This window comes from Trichomonas vaginalis, chromosome VI (assembly GCF_026262505.1).
Source record: "Trichomonas vaginalis G3 chromosome VI, whole genome shotgun sequence".
NCBI lineage: Eukaryota > Parabasalia > Trichomonadida > Trichomonadidae > Trichomonas > Trichomonas vaginalis.
The window spans coordinates 5,054,867-5,073,755 of record NC_067208.1 but is presented as its reverse complement, the minus strand read 5'-3'; the positions used below and the strand labels follow the sequence as shown (position 1 = coordinate 5,073,755).

General features: G+C 32.1%; 5 protein-coding genes and 4 pseudogenes across 9 annotated transcripts, besides 4 other annotated features; 8 read left to right on the top strand and 1 right to left on the bottom strand.

Annotated features, from left to right (window-relative positions):
* Positions 1-6,009: part of a mobile genetic element that runs on past the window's edge.
* TVAGG3_0808170 lies at positions 101-1,075 on the top strand (annotated as a pseudogene). Its single transcript has one exon. A coding segment is annotated over exon 1 (975 nt).
* On the top strand, positions 3,602-4,388 carry TVAGG3_0808160 (annotated as a pseudogene). The gene has a single exon. A coding segment is annotated over exon 1 (787 nt).
* A 10-nt stretch (positions 6,010-6,019) lies between the features above and the next one.
* On the bottom strand, positions 6,020-6,235 carry TVAGG3_0808140 (uncharacterized protein; the record flags this gene model as incomplete). Its single annotated transcript, XM_001282718.1, has 1 exon — positions 6,020-6,235. One exon carries the CDS (start codon positions 6,233-6,235, stop codon positions 6,020-6,022), a length of 216 nt encoding a protein of 71 aa, XP_001282719.1.
* A 69-nt stretch (positions 6,236-6,304) lies between these two features.
* On the top strand, positions 6,305-6,853 carry TVAGG3_0808130 (uncharacterized protein; the record flags this gene model as incomplete). Its single annotated transcript, XM_051247607.1, has 1 exon — positions 6,305-6,853. The coding sequence occupies one exon, from the start codon at positions 6,305-6,307 to the stop codon at positions 6,851-6,853; it is 549 nt and encodes a 182-aa protein (XP_051083082.1).
* Positions 6,854-7,571: 718 nt separating this feature from the next.
* TVAGG3_0808120 lies at positions 7,572-7,944 on the top strand (annotated as a pseudogene). The gene has a single exon. A coding segment is annotated over exon 1 (373 nt).
* Positions 7,945-8,094: 150 nt separating this feature from the next.
* Positions 8,095-18,889: part of a mobile genetic element that runs on past the window's edge.
* TVAGG3_0808110 lies at positions 9,768-10,437 on the top strand (annotated as a pseudogene). The gene has a single exon. A coding segment is annotated over exon 1 (670 nt).
* Positions 11,489-12,216: a mobile genetic element.
* Positions 13,664-14,513, top strand: TVAGG3_0808090 (keratin-associated protein family; the record flags this gene model as incomplete). Its single annotated transcript, XM_051247606.1, has 1 exon — positions 13,664-14,513. A coding segment is annotated over one exon (850 nt), but the record flags the coding sequence as incomplete, so codon positions are not given.
* Positions 15,883-17,186: a mobile genetic element.
* On the top strand, positions 15,979-17,106 carry TVAGG3_0808080 (Mariner transposase; the record flags this gene model as incomplete). Its single annotated transcript, XM_051247605.1, has 1 exon — positions 15,979-17,106. The coding sequence occupies one exon, from the start codon at positions 15,979-15,981 to the stop codon at positions 17,104-17,106; it is 1,128 nt and encodes a 375-aa protein (XP_051083080.1).
* On the top strand, positions 17,203-18,630 carry TVAGG3_0808060 (uncharacterized protein; the record flags this gene model as incomplete). The annotated part of the gene is made up of 1 exon (XM_051247604.1): positions 17,203-18,630. One exon carries the CDS (start codon positions 17,203-17,205, stop codon positions 18,628-18,630), a length of 1,428 nt encoding a protein of 475 aa, XP_051083079.1.

Sequence of the window (18,889 nt, the reverse complement as noted above, 5' to 3'; positions counted from 1 at the left end):
AACAGAGATTGGAATACATAGACACTTTCCTTTAATAGTTTGTGACCCTGAACTAAATCCAGAACTTAACGTTCCCAGAAGTTCAAACACTTGCTGTTTAATGTATGTTGACCATATAACATTACAAGACCTCATAAAATATCAAGGTGTCAAATGTGAAGTGTTGCAAGGATACTATTACGATGGAAACAGAGATATTAGAATAAGAGATGAAGTAAAGAAGTTGTTTGAGTTAAGGTTAAAGTATAAGAAAGAAGGAAATCCTTTGCAAGAAAATATAAAGCTCATTCTGAACAGTATTTATGGCAAAACTATTCTATCTCCTATTGAGTCAAAAATAACCATAGTAAATGACAAAGATGCTATAAGATATGCCATCAGAAACTACAACCATATAGTGAAGTTCGAAGGTTTGGATGGTTCAGATAAAACTATTTTCAAGCTAACGAAAAGCATTTGCAGACACTTTAACTTCTGTCCACTTGGTGTTAAATTCTGTCTATGTCGAAGAGAATAATGTGTGAAGTATTCTGTACTGCTGAGGACTTAGGAATGGACATCTTTTATAGCGATACGGACAGTATGCATCTCTACAATGAAGATATCCCTCGTTTAGCTGAAGAGTTTGAGAAACGTTATGGAAGAGTTCTCATTGGTAAAAACCTTGGTCAATTTCATAGCGACTTTGCAGAAATCACAAAAGAAAACAAAGTTTAGCATACAAGTCAATATTTTGTGGAAAGAAGACTTACATAGACTTACTCACGAATGATTTAAATGAAGTTGCATTTCACTGCAGAATGAAAGCGTGAAGCAAGATGTTATTGCTTTAACCGCTAATGAAATGTTTCCTGACTCTGTTCAGTGTTTCTATGATGAAGATAAAGGTTTAATGGTTCCGCAAGGAAAATTTGACAAAGACTCTGAGTTCAGTGTTATGAAGTTATATAAAGCACTTTATGACGGTCAAGAGATTGGATTTGACTTATGTAAGTCTTCTAGTCCTTGCTTTGCTGAAAAGTTTAACTTTTCTATTCAGACTAAGACTTCATTCATAAGAAAGCTTAAGTTCTGAGGTCATGAATGAGAAAAATAATGAGGTCATTTATTTTTGTCAGCAGTGAGACCATTCATGATAAAAATAAGCCGCTAGCGGCAAGGGCGAAGCCCATGTGGTCATTTACAATACTGCAATGGTAGAGTTTAAGAGTTGTGCTTCAAATAGAGACAATCTTTCTATTGGAGGTAAGAACACTGGGCAGTTGGTCATGAGTGGAGAACATGTCTATCCAAAACTCACGATTGAAGCCAGTTAATTTATAGTATTTAGGGTTAGGAAGTGGTGAAGTTCTTGTATGACCAATGAACTCATTTTCAACTCCCTTACTTAAGTTTGAATATAATATACTTGCTTTCTATCCCAAACGCCAGGTGTTACAATCTTTGAAAATTCATTTTTTCCTCGGAAGCATTGCATAATAATTGAAAACATTCTTGAAATCTTCATTGGTTCAGAGATTTGAAATCTTATACGTAATGGATTTTCTTTCTTTTTAGCTACTTCATTGAATGGTGAAATATATAACAAACTGACAGACATGAGTTCCATCTTCATTTTCATTAAATTCATAATGAAAGCTATAAGTTGTGGCTGACTACCTCTTCTTTCAGTTGTGCAAGAAACTCACGTAAAGGCTGTAAAGTTTGTACTTCAATGTTGAACTTTTTCTCGAACATCTCATTAAATGAAATCATACATTGCAATGTTGTATCGTCTTTAAAGTATTTGTATATGTGAATGTTTTGGGCGCTTAAAGACTGTTTCGTCATTTTCTATCTCGACTTGAAAGTATAAAGTCAACCTTTCTGAAAGCACGTGTTATATACATAGATGTTATGCCAATGTACTTCTCTTCATTTATGTTCACAATCCAGTCTGTTGGAAACTTAAACGTTACTCTGTTCCCCTTTATTTTGACGTCAGGGTTTTCACTACTGAACGCAAACAGATAAAGGTATTTGTCTATACATTTAATTCGGATAAAATAAACCATTTACTCTTTCTTTGCTTCAGCTTCTTTAGCTTTTGCTTCAGCTTCTTCTCTAGCTTTCTTGCCAGCAAACGTGGTTCTTTTGTCTTCCAGCAGCTAATGCAGCAAGTTGTTTTTCACTAAGTTTTCTCTTTGGTCTCTCTGGCTTTTGTTCTTGTTTTTGTTCCTTCAGTTCGGATAAAATTTGCTCACGAATTTCTTTCTTCAATGCTTCAACATCTATGACCCTTTGGGTCTTGTCCGTAGGGCTTGTCTGAGTCATTTGACTGCAGATAAAAAACAAAATTAAAACTTTAACCAATGTAAAATGAGCTTGTCAAAATCAGAGCGAGAGTCTATTATATTAAATGACGCCAGAGGAATACAACATCCTTTCTATTACGTAAGTCAGAGTAAAGATGGTAAAATATATTAAGAAAAAGAAAGGTTCCATTAGCGAATGCAGAAGCGACAACATTAAGGTGCATGGCCCGAGGGCGAAGCCCATATAAAACCTTCTATTCAAACTGAAAAGTCAATAGAACCAGAAGAAAAGAAGCCAGATGTTCTTTCAATAACGAACCAAGAGCTTATTGCAAAGTTCGTGAATTTCATTGAAAAGCAAACCGAGTCAAAGAACCCTGACCCACCAGTGAAAGAAGTTGAGACAAAAGAGAATGTACAGTTCATTGAAAATGTCAAGAAACAACTTCCACACGAATGCCAAGAAGAAGAGTGAGAATAATGAAGTAAATAGATATTTTTAATCTGAAGTAAATACATGCAGAACGAACAGCTAAACGAATTTACTCCAGCAGAGCATATTCATCAGATTCGCTCATATTTCGATATCATAGACAATGCAGTTCAAATTGGTGACACTAATAGAAAATATTCTGACGCAAAGATTCCATCACAAACCTGGAACTGCTAAAGATAACACATGGGTAACATTCAATCTCTCACCTCCTGGTGAAAATATGTTGGACCTTTACAATACATTCATTACGTATAAAATGGAAGGTCAATTTATTGTAGATAAAGAAATTGGTTCAGGTTCCAATAAAACAAACCCACCAGGATTTTGGATTGGTTTCGATGACGCTTTCTATGCAGTTGCTGGATATCAAATCCTTGCAAATGGTCGTATCGTATATTCTCAAGACAACGCAAGAGAAGAAGCATATATAACTTCAAACTCACAAACTACCGAACAAATAAAGAAAGTAGATGTTTTCTCAAAGACTCGACATGAAGATGTATGGAGTCATTCGGGAACATGCAGAACAGGACAAATTGTTAGTGGTCCAATTACAGCAGGAAAATCATTTGATTTTAAGCTTCGTTTAAGAATTCCTGTTAGAAGATTCCTTCCATTAGAAGCTATTCGATTTATTCCAGCTTTTGCAGGAAACATTCAGCTTAAAGTAAAGTTCAGTAGCGACGCCTTACAATGCACATCTATATCTGTAAATGATATCATTGCTTTCAATCCAACTCTTAAAGTTGCATTTGCTTCAGATTCAAATCCACCGACAAATAAATTTGTTCCATGGAATGAACCATTCACTATGATAACGAAGGCAGTAGAAGCTAGTGGAACAGTTACTATTACAAACTGTAACCCAGCAACTATTTCGAACAAAGATGGATTTTAATGAATGTTTCATTCATCCAAAGTCATTCTCTTTAAGACCCTAACATTTATACAGAACTTGTAGAACATTATACAAACGAGGCTTTATGTTTTCCTGTTAAAGTTATGGATTGGATTTCTATGGACGGTTCATTCTCAAAGAATACAGATAGTTCAAGTGCAACATTTACAGCAGCTTATACGCCTATTAATGTTAAAAGTATTTGGGCACTATTTAGAAAGAAAGACAACTATTATGTTAATTTTGAGAACCCTAAGTTTTAAATATCTTCAGCTTTCCATGGGAGCTTATGGAAATATGCCTGCAGAACCTGAAAAATCATATGGACCTGTATTTTATGAAATGGTTGCGAACGCTTGCAATACAAACAATGATATGATTGGATTTAATGAAGATGTTATGAGGTCATTGGTGGATGATGGTAGTGTGGAACATAAATGGGATAGCTATGACAACACACATTTCTTATGTGGTTTTCCAACAGAAGTGGACTTTTGCTTCCAGCAAGGTCAAACATCTACTGCTCCAATAACATACAAATTGACTGTTAAAGGACCTATTGAACTAGCAACTGAAAATGTACCAAAGCCACTTATTGGATTTATGAGGGATTGTTGCTTTGCCATTCAGGTAAGACAGTCAGGCATCCCATAATAAGATTAGATGACTATAACTTAGCCGGGACGACAGTGAGGAATAAAGGATGAACGTTTATTTTTAAAGCTTATAAATGAGTTTCTTCATCAAGCTCTCGTGAACCTTCACCATCTGGGAAACAAACTTTACCAAACGATTATGGAGCACCTATTGAATATTTCTTACGAGCTGCACAATGCAAAGAGCAGTCTCACCAGGTTAGGTGTTCCACCAGCTCCTGTCAAAAATAGCATTTGGTCAAGTCCTTATATAAGATATGGTCTCCCACTAGGTTTGCTAGCTACAGCAGGAGCAGTAATGATGTTGAAAAGAAATAAAGCAATGTTGTAAATAATACTGAAGTAGTTGAAGTTAACAAACTCCAACACCTTCGCCAAAACCAACGCCTTCACAAAAACACCTTCAATGACTCTGGAACCTATGGAAGTACAAAACCCTGTTCAAAAGTCAACTCTAAACCGACTCCAACATTTAAACCAGAACCTACTCCTCAAAATAAATCGTAAAGCTCCTGGCGTTTCCTTACTTGAAAAAAACGTTATTTTATTTAATATTAAAATTTTTATTTGATTGAAATGACGACTAAAGTCACTGAAGCAATGAAACAAAAGTTTTTGGTAGAATACATTAAATCAGGAACTATTCCAGAAGGTTTTTACGTTCATACTATGAAGGATGGTAGAGTTCAGTTTAGAAAGATAAAGCAAACCATTAGATAAAGAAGGAATTTTGAGAAAGATTAAACTTCATGAGGACAACATTGCTGAACTTAAGAGAAGTTAGAAGAGTTGGAGAAAGGAAGAGAGTTATAAAGCAATGAATTCAACAGGGTAGAAAAGAGGTTAGATATCGGGTTAGATCTAACCTTCTACCCTAAACATTATTTTTGTGCTATGTTTTCATACGTGTGAGGGTGGTGATATCATTTATTTTTATTTTATTTTTATATAAATGACAGAACAAAAATATAACATTTCTACTCAGCAGGAATGAGACCCTTACTGACTATGTATTCGTTTAATGCTTGATGAAAACAATGGTACATATTATCGTATGGGTATACACAACGTCGTTTCCATCGTCGTCGTATATGTAGAGCTCAAATCCAGTCCAACCTTCTTTTGTACAATATGTAGCTTTATTTAAGTATGCATTTATGTAGATAAGGCAATTTTCTTCATCGCTCCAGAAATAATTTTTGTTCTTTGTTGAAATATTTTTCGTTCCTCTGCGACCATAAGGAATGTATGCAATGAACTTTGCGGCATAAGGGATTGTAATATACTCAGGGTTTCTTTCATCGTCAATGGTCTGTCTTGTTAAATGCATGTTTCTCAGTTTTACTTGAGTTTTGAATAGTTCACGGAAACGTTCTGGGAAAGAGTCATAGTAAATGTAGTCAGACATGTCTTTGTAATGAAATAAAAATTTAAAAAAAATAAAAATAAGGTTATTTTTTATTTAGTGAGGACGGTAGTGAATTCGTTAGTGAAGTCGTTAGTGAAGTCGTTTATGTGTCAGATGGTTTTGTAAATATTTAAGGTTAAGTTGGTGTTATGGTTGTGTTGTAAAATATACGTTACCGGTTTCGTAAAGTGTCAAATTCACATATCAAGGGTAAGGAGGCGCGCAGTGCCGCCGTACCCTTGATAGTCATACTAACTAAAATTATTTTTATCTTAGTATCGGTTGAAGTCTTTGATAAACTTTTTCTCCTTTATTTAAAACTTCTCTTATTGGGGCAGCTTTTGGTGTTATTGATTCAGCAATGTCACTAATTGCTTCTTTATTCTTAAATATCCAATTTGCCCCCTTCTTCAATGTTTCCCAAACTTTACTCGCTCCTCTTTTTACTCTATCCCACAGTTTCTTAAATATACCTGCAGCCATAGTTGATTATTTCATCAAAATTAAAAATTCATTTTCATCTTTTAATTTTGATTTTTTATTTATTAATAAATGACGACTAACTATTTGGTGCCAAACACTAAACCGATTAATGGAAATGTATTTCATTCATTCGAAAAGATAAATGAAATATTCGCAAAGAATGATGGTAGAAGATATTATAGAGAACTTGAAAGTTCATGCTATGACTCTGATGCTCCACATTTTGATGATAAACAAACTCATTTAAGAATTACAAATCCGGCTCATGATGTGAACCAATTAGGTGACACATATATTAAACGCAAAGTTAAAGCAACTCTAGTTTCAAATAAAGCTTTCACATGTGATGCCGCTTTTAAATGCATGCGTTTATTCGTTGGTTACAAATCATCAAATCAAAGCTTTAAACAATTAGAAGTAGAAACCGAAAGAGGTGCTGCTGGTTATCTTCAGATGGATTGCGCCCATGAATCTTTCGCATTTGCAACATATAAACCAAAATCAGAAAGGAAAGTTAAAAAGTTTGTTCATTCGTTATATAATAATGTTCAAAAATATGATAACTCAGTATGTGGTAAATATATTGACCCTTCAGAAGTTTTCGAGAAACGCAAATGAAGAAGTTGATGTCACTTTTGATATGATTATTCCGGTAAATGATTTATTAGCATTTCAGGCGTTCGATGATTATCCTAAATCATTTGGTGATATCATTCTTAAATATTATGTTTTCAGGGATACTTTAGTATTTTGTCAGGTTGACCCGTTAAGAGTTGCTGATTTACAAAATTACGTTTATGAAAAGATAACTGATGAAAATTATGAAAAGATTATGAATTATGTTTATAAATATGATCGCAAATTCCAACAAATCGGACTTCCTGCCAAATTAATTACAAGCTTAGCCGCCACATCTGCTGACGCAACAGTTGATGACGTTATTATTTCATGCACAAAGATGGAAGTTTTAGAGGATAAATGCATTACACCAGGATACGGTTTAATTGAAGAATCAGTTAAAGCAATACCACGTTTATTCAGTAAGGAAGATCCATTCATGATTCCAGCTCAACATATTGACGTTCGTTCACTAAATGGAGGTTGCATCACTCCTGAAGGTATTAGCTCAGATTTCTCATACGCTCTTCATAATGTTACAGATGTTGTGAACATTTCCGAAGAATGCAATGCAAAGAACGGTTTTAGAAAATCCAATGCTTCGAGGTCTTCAGGTCACTATAGATTCCAGAAACTTCCCCGATCAAGCGATGACCACAGTGGGTGACATATTCTTTACACGTATGCTTCAAGCTTCTGATTTAGATGGAGTGAATGAATGCACAGAAGAATACGAGGACTCATTAACTAGACCACTGAATGCAGATGATGGCACGCCATTAGCTAGAACATGGAAAGACCAAACTTCATTCTTATGCACTATTCCAGTTCAACGTGATGGAGCGGGTATATTCTTTGATGGATTAGAAACTTTCAACTCACAAGTTACAGTACAAGTGAAAGCTTATCCAATCATTCAGGGTGTAAATGACACTTACTGTTCAAAGGTGACAAATCCTCCTCAGGTTTGGTTTACTAGGACTACATATTGGACATGGACACCGGATGAAGGTTTGAAATATCATCCAACAGGTACACCACCGCAGTATAGAAGTTCATATGATGAAATATTGATGAATAGAAATGTTTAAAATTATAAATTTATTTTTGATTAAATGGATTTAAATTCATCCACCCCTTATGAAGAATTAGCAGGAGTATATAATACATACATAGATGATATGATTAATGAAGCATTGAGTGATAATAGAAATGCTCTATCTAAGGAAAAATTAATGAAAATTCCATATTCTGAATGTTATTTAAATTCAATCACTGCAGCAATTGGTAAACAGAATAAAGGTAAAACATTAACGATATTAAAACAAATTATCATTATTGCTAACACTTCCCCCTATTCACACGTGTTAATTTATATCAACCGTTCAGGTTCACCTTCAGATGATACATTTGAATCTTTAAAGCATTTAATCAAAATTCCAATTATTTATTTATCACAAGAAGAAGCAGAAGATTATTTAAAAACTTTTTAATGTATAAAGAATTATATAATACAATCAAGAAGCAAGGATTAGAGGATAAAATTATTGATAAACAACGGGATGAATTATTTGAAACACTTTCTATTTCAAATTTTGATAGAGAATTTTTGCATTCACTCATTTTTCTAGATGATGCAGTGAAATCAAAACTAATAACAAACGAGAAATCATATTTTAATCAGTTATTAACTCAATGTCGACACATTCAGTGTTCATTCTTCATGGCTGTTCAATACTTCAAAGCATTAAGCACAAACATTAAATCAAATCTATCAACACTTTTCATTTTCAGTGGGTTTAGTCGTCAACAGTTGAACGTTATGCTTTATCAAGTGAATTTACCAATGAGCATTAATGAACTTTACACACAATATCAGCAATTAGGTGAACATGGAAAAATAATAGTTGATTTAAATAAAGGAAGTGTTAAATTTGATTAACTTTTTATAATTAATTTTTATTTTTTATTTATAATTAAACATGACTGAAATGGCAAATCTTCTACAGGTTCCATTAAAACAAGGAACAAACAAAAAGGGTGCATATAATAGAACTATGAAAGTTCCTGATGGAATGAAAGAATTAGTTCATATTGTTGCTGGTCTTCAAAAAGATGTTAAACAAATGAGAAACGTTTTAACATTACCAGAAGCTCAAGCACATGCCAAACGTCAAGGTCCAAATTGGGAAGCACACGAAGCAGACATTACGGGTCCAAATGGAAAACCCGATGGTATAAATGAAGTTTTCATTACTGATGGTCAAGGAAATATTAAAGTCATAAATGGTTACAAATTAACTATAACTGATTATCCTAAACGTAAAGCATATAATGAACGTTATCCTATGCAATTTGATGAAAATGGAAAAGCTGTTAAACAATACATTGGAGAAGGTGAAAATGGTCCAATTAATTCATATCGTGGTAATCCATATTCTTATTTCAATGAAGAATTAAATGCTATTGAAGAGGGACCGGATGGATTACCACGATATTCTAACAAGTTTGATGGTAAATATGCAAATATTAGACCCGAAATTTCAGCTAAGAAATTCTTTAAAGTTGCTTTATTCGATCCAGTTTTCGCAAATGTTAAAGATGAACTTAAACAGCAATTCCAACCAATTATAGTAGCAAGAATTGCATCAGGTGCTTTATCTCAAGCATTCAAAGATTTAATTAAGAAACCATTATATCAGCAACGAGGTTTAACTTATGATTTAGTTAAGGAATCGGATAAAAGAAAATTTGAGAAATCAGATGATTATAAGAATGCAATTAATGAATATATTAGGTCTATTAATTACAATGAACCAGCTAAAAATCAACTTCAAGAACAAATACAGGGAATAATAGATTCAAAACTTCCGGCAAAATAAAAGTTTAAATATATTTTTTTATTCGATTATAAATGAGAAGACGTTTCACTAGTCAAAAGAACACTAACGCAAAAGCAGAGATTACGGTTGGTTATAACGTAAATGATGATAAATCACGAATTATTCAAAATGTTAAAGTTAATGTTAGCCCGAATTAACAAGGTCAGCAACTCAACCAAATTTATTAACTCGTGACTTACCGAAGAATGAGGAGAATGAAGAAAACCATGAGAATGGAGACCCAATCATTTTATCTGAACCCGGTAAAGAACCTGTTGAAATTCCCACTTATCCAACATACCCCCGCCTCTTTCATCAAACATCGAGAACCCATATAAAATAGACATTAATTCAGAATTAATGAAAATTTACCGTGATATAATAATTAATAATTATGATTCAATAATAAATTTAATTGACCAATCCGGTTTAATTATTTTACCTTATGAATCATTAATTCACATTATCGCCATTCTTTGTGATGTTCAAGATTCAGACGTTAAGATTCAATTTTTCATAGATGATGAGGTTTCATGCTGCGGAACAGTTGCAAAAATAAATCCTATAAAGGATATTAGCACAATTAAGATATCAAAGAACGGAACAACAACTGAACTTCATTTAACATATAATGATATTTATAATAAAATAGTTGATGAATATAAAATATCACTTGAAAAATTCTTTGTTAAGGCTATTTAATATTCAAGCATTAACATTATCGAATAATAATCCTTTGAATCATAATCGATAATAATTGACCTTTCACCAGTTTCTATCGTTTGTTTTATTTCTTTATGTTCCCCACTATCCGGATCGGTCATTGTAATTGTTTTTGTTATAGTATCAGCTTTATCTTTAACTTCAATCTTTTTTCCATCGGGATATTTAAACCAAAATTCCAAAAATTCGATATTGTCAATCTGTTCATATTTTAATCTATCAATTACATTTTTAATACCATCTGAAAATCTTATGAAATGGTCATTATATGGGTTTGATTGAACTAAATTTGAATGAAGTGAAATATAACCTGTTGATGAATATGACACTGACTCATATTTTCTGAAAACACTAAAATTTATAACATGAATGAATTTCTTATTCGTTGAATTTATGAATTCTTGAGGTAATCTTATTCTAGTTTTATTTATCACTGGAAAATAACGCTTTACCATATTTTTAATCGTAATAAAAATGTCAATTATCAATATTATTTCGAATAATAACTGTGAATTAAATTTAACAGTTTGCGGAATTTATAATGTTACTCTCGTTTCTGTGAGTGGTAAATTTAATCCCATTCTTTTAGACCCTTCAGATTATATATCATTTATTAAAGATGACCTTGAAAAAACGTATGATATGTATATAAATAATGTGATAGCGAAATGGGATATTAACATGATTTTAAGTTATTTAAATGAATCATTGATCGTATGGTATGAAGAAAATTTTAAATCAAAACCCGATAAACTTTTTGAACTTGATGAAATAAATAACCTTATTAAATTCCCGCTGAAAATTAAATTTTGTACTCCTCATCTTCGTTCATTGTTGGGGATATTAAATTTTGAAAAAGATGTTGGGGATGTTTTGTATTCTGACACTGGTTCCAATTTCATTTTAATCAAATGTGATAAAGTTAATACCCCAATGAGATTTTCACATCAAACATTAGACCTTAACTCTTACCCATCAATACAAAACATTTTATCCATCAACTTAAACACATTTTCTTTATCATATCCGCGAGAAAGGGACAAACTATCCAGTGTCACTTTTCAAAGGAATAAAAAAAATAATAAAGATGAAATAATAACATGAAATCTTATATAAATATAATTTTATCTAAATAGATAAATGAATTAAGCAGTTTACAGTTATATATATTTAATGAGAGACAATATCTAGTTCTATGGTAGAAATGACTCTTAGACTCAAATAAGTAACACAGATAGAAAGTACTCAGTATAACAATTATATATGTACACTCAAAGTTAGTCGCTGCTAAAATCTTAACCTTGCATTTCGGGAAAATCTGACAAATGGCTCTTAGACTTGTTTTGATAATTAATTCTTCAATTATATTATAATTTATAACAAATTTCCTCAAACTATCTGTATGTCATTCAATTCCCGGCCACTACATTCAATGATGGACCATTTCCTTCAAATTTTGAAATACCTTATTCAATTTGTTGTATGGAGCCCGTGATATTCAACACTATGGAGCTCCTCCAGTTTGGTATCCAAGAAGAGATAAAAGCTAGCATGGGCTACTCTCAAAAATGCTTGAAGCAATATATTCAAGTTTGCAACAAGGATCAATAGATTCAAATCTTGTTTATTGTACTTTAAAGGTATTTTTAAAAAAGAAACAATTAATGTAAAAGATTCAAATAATTTTTTATTATTATTTTATTAATTTTTTTAAATAAGGTTAATAAAAAGTGACACTGGATAGTTTGTCCCACACTCCATATCCGCTTCAATTATCCGGGAATTCATTTATTCTTCATTCAAAAGATTTATCAAATATTAAATTTAGAATAACTGACCTATTTGATTGTGATTTAGAATTTATGAATGAAATATTATGGCAATTTCAAATAGAGAAAATAGCTGATGAGATAACGGATTAAATATTTATTTTTAAATCGTAATAAATGATTAAACAACAGCAACTTAAGGCGCAAAGCGCCCAGGTCCTTCAGACCATTACATATGCCACATATGCATATAATTCAAAGACGGCAGAACAAACGCAAAGGTTGAAATATGGAGATTTGGAGATAGTATTGAAAAATGACCATTTTGAATTCGTTTGCAATGGTGGTGCAGTGATATCAAATATAAAAGAAATTTTATTTATGAATTCTAAAATTAAAGGTATAACGGATGATATAACATCAATTCCACCAGAAGAACAGAGATATTATGCATTAAATGCATTTCCTAAAGTTTTGAAGATTGGAAGATTTAATTTAAATGAGGAATTCATAGAAGGTTTCCTAAACGACATAATGAAGAAAGCAGATAAGGAATATGTGGATAGTGAGTTAATGAAGAAAGCAGATAAGGAATATGTGGATAGTGAGTTAATGAAGAAAGCAGATAAGGAATATGTGGATAGTGAGTTAATGAAGAAAGCAAATTTGGTTTATGTTGATGAAAAAGATAATGAAATTAAAGAAAAGGTTGAATGGTATCATGAATGGACATCGGAGACTTTTAAAGTTAAAGCTGATACAGGGTGGGTTTCAGGATGTTTAGACCTTAAAGCAGATAAAACTTATGTTAACGATGAGTTAGAGAAGAAGGCAGATAAGGAAAAAGTTATTTCATTCATTAATACTGAGTTAGCAAAGAAAGCTGATATATCATTTGTTAATGAAGAAATAAAACAATCAGAGGTCTATTTTACTCCACCATTTTTAAATTTTATGAAATCATCAGATAAAACCTTTGATATAGATTCTTTTGAATGGTTATGTTTCGATGGAGTGACCACGTATTTATTTTATACAGATGGAGTGCTTTATTATTTTAAAACAAATGATTTTAAAAACTATGAATCATTTACTCCATCTGTTTTGAATCCTGATACACGAAAGCCAATCATTAATCCAAGAATTTTATATGTTGAATATAATAACGGTAAATTTATGGGAATGATAACGGTTGGAGATGATTTTTGCCCTTGTTATTCATTCGATTGTATCCAATGGTTCAAATGTAATTTAAATCAAGATGCTAAATTTAAATATCCAAATAATCCTATTAGATGTGTTAATAATAAATGGGTACTAATTTATGAAGTCAATCAATTTTCATTAGTGAGGATGGGATAAATTATTATATGTTTAGTATGATGTCATCAGATTTGGAAATTGATTATACAAGTAAATGGTATTACATTAACAACATGTATTTTATCCTACAAAATGATAAAATTTATAGATCATATTCAATACCACAAGGTCAATTTGAACAAATTTTTCAAGCTGATGGAGACATTGAAGCTTTATGTTATGGATCAAATGTTTATGTTCTCGTTTCAGGTGGAATGGTCTATTCATATCCTGTAAGTTATAACAGACATATTTATTTATCACAGGATTTATCAAATTGGGAATTGGTTTATTCATTCACTCCAAAATTTACTCGAAATTATAGATTTACTAATTTATTTTATATTGATGGGTATTTCATTGCTTTAGGATGTGGTGATTTAGTAAATATCAGTAGTGATGGAAGAAACTGGTCTGAAATCACAAAATTTCAAGATGTACGAAAAGCTATTTTCAAAAATAATACGTTAATATTGATAACAAGACCAGTTTTAAATACTCACCCGGTTTCAATATTATATAATAAATTCAATATTCATAATGGATTAAATACAATTCTTGAGATGATTTACCCCATTGGTTCAATATATACATCAATGAATTCAACAAATCCAGCCGATGTATTCGGTTTCGGTACATGGCAACAAATAACCGATCGTTTCCTCTATTGTGCTAATAGTTCAAAGCAAACGGGTGGTTCAAAGAAAATTAAAGAAGCAAACCTTCCACCGCATAAGCATACAGGAACTACAAACTTTTCTGGCGACCATAGACACTCATTAAGAGACCACCCATTATACAACTCAGACTATGAAGCCGGTTATGATGTTTTATCTCCAGCTTATAACGATTCAACAAAAAAGACTTTTCGACAAACTGAACCAGGAGGAAATCATGTCCATACTTTCACAACAAATCCAACGGGCTCGGGTGAAGATTACATGCCACCATTTATGACTGTATTTGCATGGTACCGAATGAACTAAATATATTTTATGTCTGTAATTAATTAGGTAATGAAGTACCGAATGAACCGTGGAAATATATTTTATCGTTAATGTTTACGTTAATGGTTTTTAGGTTATTCAATAATTAATTATTTTTGAAGAACTGAAAGTGTCACTACGTCACCGTGTCACCAGGTTAATTAACTTCTCTTAAAAATGATGACAACATGACATTTTGACAACAGTCCTGGAAATATATTTTATCGTTAATGTTTACGTTAATGGTTTTTAGGTTATTCAATAATTAATTATTTTTGAAGAACTGAAAGTGTCACTACGTCACCGTGTCACCAGGTTAATTAACTTCTCTTAAAAATGATGACAACATGACATTTTGACAACAGTCCTGGAAATTGATGCAGCCCAAAAATAAAGTTAGTTTTAAAATTATTTTTATTTTTTTATTCCTATATAAATGACGGGCACAAACAACAACAGCAACTATATCGTTTCTGATGAAAAAGTTATTGATTCATTAGCTGAGGAATTAGTTGTGGCAGAAACTAAAACCCTCAACGAAAGAATTGGTGAAAACAAGATTGATTTACATAACTACCTCAAACACGATGGAGGAAGAGGAAGGAAAACTGGTATGGCTTTATTAGTAAATAAAATATCAAATTTAACGATTATAGATGTTGATATCAATAAATCGTACAATGATGAACTTAAAGAAACAGTTAGAAAAGACATTTTATCAAAACTTTCGGATAAAGATGTTATCGTTAAAACTGCTTCAGGAGGTCTTCACATTTATTGTAACACTAATTTCTTTTATGCAGTTTCGAACAGAATGATTAAATGTTATTCCAGCAATGATTATGATATCGACATAATGACTTCTATGGATGATTCAAAGCGTTCTTTAGTAGTTATGGCCGATTCAAGAGTTCGCAAGAATGCAACAGAACCAATCAATACATACTCATTCATTCGTGGAAGTTATGATTCAATATTAACTAGAACAGCGAATGATATATTAAATGATTTGAATATTAAGGTAAGAGTTGAACAGAAGAACGAAGAAATAAAGACTATCATGAATGAAAACAAAGATGTAAACATTGACGATAAACTTGCCCAGAGCATAGTTGATGGCATCAGTGATTTTGAAGTACATAATGACGGTGGAAACATGAATTTAGAAAAAGAAGTTACATTATTCACACTGTTTCAAGCAATTAATTCGTTACCTAATCATTTGATTAATGAAGCATACGATAACGTTTATAACTTCTGCAGTTTAACAGAAAATGCAAAAAGTAATTTTGAAAAAGCACGTAGTATAGGGTGTCCAAAGGTGCGTTTAGCACAGCGCTCTATATGAGACTATTAAAGGAGATATATGCTGATTATAAATATATAATAAAAAATATGAATATATGTATATGATGAGTATGTTGTATTTTGGCGCCATGCCGGGATATAAAATGAATTTTGAGACAAGAGGCGGTTTTGCGGGAAATTTTGGCGGGATTTTTTTCATTTTTTTAATGAATCATAAAGAAAACATCCTCGCTCTTGCAAAAAAATGCAAAGACTGTAAAAAAATCTACGAGACATTGGTAAAATGCTTCGGTATGGATGCTTCTAGCTATTCCACTGTAACGTATCATGTTAGGATGTATCACTTCATGAACAAAAAGGCGCCCATCATAAAAATTGACAAAAAATCGCCGGATCAAAGAAAAATCAAAGCAATTCTTCAAGCGCTAGATGAAGACCCAAGAGCATCACTCAGAAGGATAGAGGAGATGACAAAGATACCACGTACAACAGTCAGTTATTATCTGCACAATTATTTGAACTACAAACTAGCGTATACACGTTGGGTTCCGCACAACCTTAATTCAGTTCAAAAAAAATCTAGAGTCCAATCTTCGAAAGAGCTCCTCTCTATATTGGGTGCGTATCAATCCAAGAAGTTTCGCTTTTTAGTAACAGGGGACGAGTCTTGGTTTCAATATGCAACAGAAGCCAAAATCATGTGGATCCCGAAGGATGAAAATCCGCAAACATTCCCGAAGAAAAAAATTGACACACCAATGATGATGTTGTCGGTTTTTTGGGGCGTGAATGGCATCATCGCAATTGATATTCTTCAAAAACCTAATACGATGAATGCTCAGTATCTAATTGACAATGTTCTTACTCAAATTATCAATTCTGATGAGTTTGAGAAATCCAAACAACAAAAACAAAAGTTTGCAATTCATTTTGATAATTCAAGAGTTCACAAAAGTCATAAGGTAATGAATTACTTGGTGGAAAACAAAGTCAAAGTTGTTCCAAATCCAATTTATTCACCTGATATTGCACCCTCTGACTTTTATTTATTCGGCACGCTAAAAAAGAGAGCTGAAGGACGCGAATTCGCGAGTCCAGATGATCTTGAAAATTTTGTAAGAGAGCAATTTGAGCAATTTTCTCATGATGATTTAAAGCGTGTCTTTGAAGCCTGGATCGATCGCTGCGAACGCGTGATTGAATCCAATGGTGATTATATTTAAATAAACTTTATATATATGTAACTTGTTTATTTCTATTCGCAGTATTCAGGTTTGTGCTAAACACACCTTTGGACACCCTATAGATATGCACATTTAATGACTTCTCCATTTGTTTTAGTGAAGATTCTAAAACTTTATCAAAAGGAATATTATGATGAATACGTTTTACCTTTATTACGTAAGCCAAAAATAACATTTGATATAAAACTTGATGACTCGTTTTTGATAACAGATATTAGACGCAAGGCTGAAAATCATCAGTATAAAAACAGTTCTGAAGTAATTGAGGATTTATCACGTGTAATCCGTTTTGTAGATTGTGGAAATAAATATTTCATTCAAAAGGACTATAATATCCACGACAAAATGAATCAAATATCATTCGTTCTTCAATCAAACATGAAAGAGTCACTCAAAATGATTAAATTATTTAAAGAAGAGGGTAAAACCATAACAGCATGGGATGTACTACTAAATCAATTATCCTCATTAACCGTTAAGGGTGTTTGCTTTAAATCTGATTCTCTAGATGTTTTCTCAACGTTTCAGGGTTATAAATACAACGTTCTCGAAAAAGTAGATTACTCAAAAATTGAGATGTTTATGAATTTCATTAAAGAAGCCATTTGTGATAATAACGATGAAGTGTATAAATATCTTCTCGGCTGGATTGCATCAATGATTCAACATCCTGGAATCAAGAATGAAACAGCAATTATTTTGAAAGGACTTCAGGGAACAGGTAAAAACAGATTTACAGACATTATTTCTGAACTTCTCGCTGGTTATTCATGTAAAAACATTACCGAAATAAGTGAGCTAACGGGTAATTTCAATTCAGTAGTTGAAAATAAAATGTTTCTTGTACTTAATGAACTCAAGAATGTTGGTGAAGATAGACTCGCAAACTTCAACGCTTTGAAATCAATTATTACGGATAATGAGATTAGAATTAATGAAAAGAATCAACCCAGAAGAACTGCTCAGAATGTTGCCAATTTCATTTTGGTAACTAATAACGTCTACCCTGTCAAAATTGAAGTTGGAGACAGAAGATACGTAGTTTTAAGAGTTAATGGTAAATTCAAGGGTCAATTTGATTATTTCAAGAATTTAATGAATTCATGCACTAAGGAATTTTATGATAATTTACTGACGTATTTTATGCAATATGACCTTTCATCATTTAATGTACGAATCATACCGATGACTGAAGCCAAACAAGATTTAATTGAATTATCAACAAATCCTTTAGATGTATGGATAAATACACATTATGATGAATTGTGTGCAGGTATGACGTGTAAAAATGCTCTATTCTGCAAACCATCAGACATGAAAGACAAGAATTTCCAAATGAGCATTAAGGATAAATGTGATAGGAAACAGAGAAGAATAGATGGTAAACAGACATGGTGTTATGTTTTGAAAGAAGAAATGAAAGGATTATATAAACAGGTTGAACCAAACGATAATGATGATTCATTTACTGATGATGAAATACCTGTAAATGAAGCTTTATAAAGTATGATTTGAATTTATTTTTGCATTAATCCTGCTGTGTTGTCAAAATGTCATGTTGTCATCATTTTTAAGAGAAGTTAATTAACCCGGTGACATGGTGACGTAGTGACACTTTCAGTTCTTCAAAAATAATTCATAAATGCCTTCCTCCTTTCGTACCTGTTGTCAAAATGTCATGTTGTCAGTAATTTTAAGAGAAGTTAATTAACCCGGTGACATGGTGACGTAGTGACACTTTCAGTTATTCAAAAATAATTAA